Source organism: Cryptosporidium hominis (genome assembly GCF_000006425.1).
Source record: "Cryptosporidium hominis TU502 chromosome 3 CHRO013078, whole genome shotgun sequence".
In the NCBI taxonomy this organism is placed as follows: Eukaryota; Apicomplexa; class Conoidasida; order Eucoccidiorida; family Cryptosporidiidae; genus Cryptosporidium; species Cryptosporidium hominis.
In genome coordinates, this window is record NW_667036.1 from 1 (window position 1) to 2,710 (window position 2,710).

Consider the following 2,710-nt stretch of genomic DNA (forward strand, 5'->3'; position numbering starts at 1 on the left):
TTGGGAAATAGATGTGAAAGAACTGGAAGGGATTGTCAGATTACTTGGTATCATTTTATTGATCCAAACATTAACAGAAAACCATGGGAAAAAGCTGAAGATTTACGTCTTTTAGCTCTAGTTTCAGAAAATGAAGGTTTTAATTGGTTTAAAATTGCACAAGAATTAAATAGTGGTAGAACTCCTTATCAGTGTATTCTAAGATATCAAAGAAGTTTAAATAAAAACTTGATTAAGAGTTCATGGACTAAGCAAGAGGATGAAAAATTATTATCTGCTGTTGAATCTCTTGGAGGGTTTGATCTTATTGAATTAAATAAGAGAAGCACAAGTAAATGGAATTTTGTTGCAAATCTTCTTCCAGGCAGAACTAATCAACAATGCAGAACAAGATATGTTAGGAGCTTAAAAAAAGACTTAAAGCATGGATCATGGTCATTATATGAAGATGTTAGACTTCAATTTGCCTATTTTATATATGGAAATAACTCATGGATCAAAATATCAAGACATATTAAAGGAAGAAGCGATTCAAAATGCAGAGAAAGATATATGAACATGTTACTACCAGATATAAAGAAAGGAAAGTGGAGTGAAGAGGAGAATAAAATGCTCATTCTAGCCGTTAATAGATTTGGCCCTGGTAACTGGAGTCTTATAAAAAATTTTGTCATTGGAAGAACTGATGCTGACTGTTCAAAGCAATGGGAAAAGCTCGATCCTGCTTCTTCCTTCCAATATGATATCATTCGAGCAACCCAAAAACATATGCTTCCACTAAGTTATAAGTGGATTGGTCTGTCTAGATCAAATCATAAGCTTTTAAATACAATACAGAGTCAAAATCAAGGATTTAACAAAAATGATTTTACTCAACCAAAATTGTCTGGATCAGATTTCTTCGTCAAACCCGCCCAAAATATTCTCAGTATTGCTCAATATGTCCTCTCTACTTATAATAATAATTTTAATTCACAAAATGACGCGTCTGATTATTCAATAAGTCAATTAATTCAGCAATTAGAGCAAAATAGGACTAATAATCAACTTGTTGACCCAGATATTGCTTAAAGTTCAACGCTCTTTGATCAATTTAATAAAGAGAAAGTATTAGTTTGTTTCTTTTTTTTTAGAAAAAAAAATCTTAATTTTAACATTAAAATTCATTTTTTTTTTTTAATTCTCCCCCTATACCGGTGTTTAATCATTTCCCCCACATCATGCGCTGGTAATGTGTGCATAAATTATGCCGGTATATAAATTTAACTATTAATAAATTACGTAATAAATATAATAATATTAATAATAATAATAATAATAATAATAATAATAATAATAAAATAATAAACTTATTATTATCTAAGAAAAAGCATATTTTTTTGACATTATATTAAAGAGGAGAAATTATTCCCAATATTCTGAATTTTTCAATAAGTCACCATAGGTTCTAGAATTAAGACTAGAGAGAATAACCATTTATATGGGAAATTAATCCTAACTTGGAAAAATTAAATAAGTAATTTAGGATTTAAATTTTTTGATATATGCTTTCAATTAAAATTTAAGTTATTAATACTGAAATTTTTAGGTAAAAGATTTATAAATGGAGATTAAGATTAACCAAGTTAAATGCACTCAACAAGTGTGAAAAAAAAAACTACTCAAGATTACTAAGTAGTCAGATTTTGGTCTTCTGGCTTTCTCTAAAAGAAAGAAAATGACAGAATCATTTGGGAAATCAATTATTGTAGCAACTGAAGATGAAAATATTAATGGAATAAACAAGAAACCTGTTTGGATCTCAAGAAAAATTATATTAAACTTGTCAGGAGAAGTTAAAGGTGCTAATAAATATCCATCAAATAAATATTCAGGATGTAAATATAATCTATTCCAGTTTGTATTTGTTTCTCTTTGGACAAGAAGCAAAAGGTTTCCTATCGCAATTTCTTTTTTGTCCATTTTAATTTCATTTTTCACAAAACAAAAAAATCAGGATTTTAAATGGATAATTTTGGGCTTTGTATTAATTTTTGCCATTCTTCCACCATTTATTATGGATATTTATATATATGCAAAAATAAGGTTTCAAGACTATAAGATAAATAGCAGGTATTGCATAGTTTTCGATAAGGATAAGATGGAGTTTGCGGTTTCTAAATGGAGAAATCTCAAAGTAGGTGATATTGTTTGCGTTTTGGATGGCGAACAATTCCCAGCTGATGTGGTAGTCCTTCATTCCAGTGGTAAGAAAGCTTATATTTCTTCTGAAATGGTTGATGGCTCAAGATTAGTTAGGACATGTGAGCCTGTTGGGACCCAAACAGATTTAGAAAGGGCAATAAAGGACTTCATTCTTTTCCCAGCTCGTATCACATGTGATGTTCCTTCTGGGGATATTAATCATTTCGAAGGTTCACTAAAGTGGGAAGGAAAACCTAGAGCTAAAGCACTAACTATTGAAAATTTTGCATTAATGTTTTCAAGGCTAAGATTTGCAAATTGGGTATTGGGTATTGTTGTTTATGCAGGCACTGATACAAAAATAGCAATAAGACAACATTCAGCATTGGAAAATAGAAACAGAAACAATCCAGCAACAAGGCTTGAGAAAATAGTTTCACAGATCTGTATTTTCATGTTTTTGATAGTTTCCTGCTTAGGGATTAACATATTCACAAACAAGGATTCCAACTTTGAGACTTATATT

At 29.9% G+C, this 2,710-nt stretch overlaps 2 protein-coding genes across 2 annotated transcripts; one reads left to right on the plus strand and one right to left on the minus strand.

The window, feature by feature from the left end:
• Positions 1-552: 552 nt before the first annotated feature.
• Chro.30143 (myb-related transcription factor) lies at positions 553-1,071 on the plus strand. Its single annotated transcript, XM_660544.1, has 1 exon — positions 553-1,071. One exon carries the CDS (start codon positions 553-555, stop codon positions 1,069-1,071), a length of 519 nt encoding a protein of 172 aa, XP_665636.1.
• A 564-nt stretch (positions 1,072-1,635) lies between these two features.
• Positions 1,636-1,962, minus strand: Chro.30142 (hypothetical protein). Its single annotated transcript, XM_660545.1, has 1 exon — positions 1,636-1,962. The coding sequence occupies one exon, from the start codon at positions 1,960-1,962 to the stop codon at positions 1,636-1,638; it is 327 nt and encodes a 108-aa protein (XP_665637.1).
• Positions 1,963-2,710: the final 748 nt, after the last annotated feature.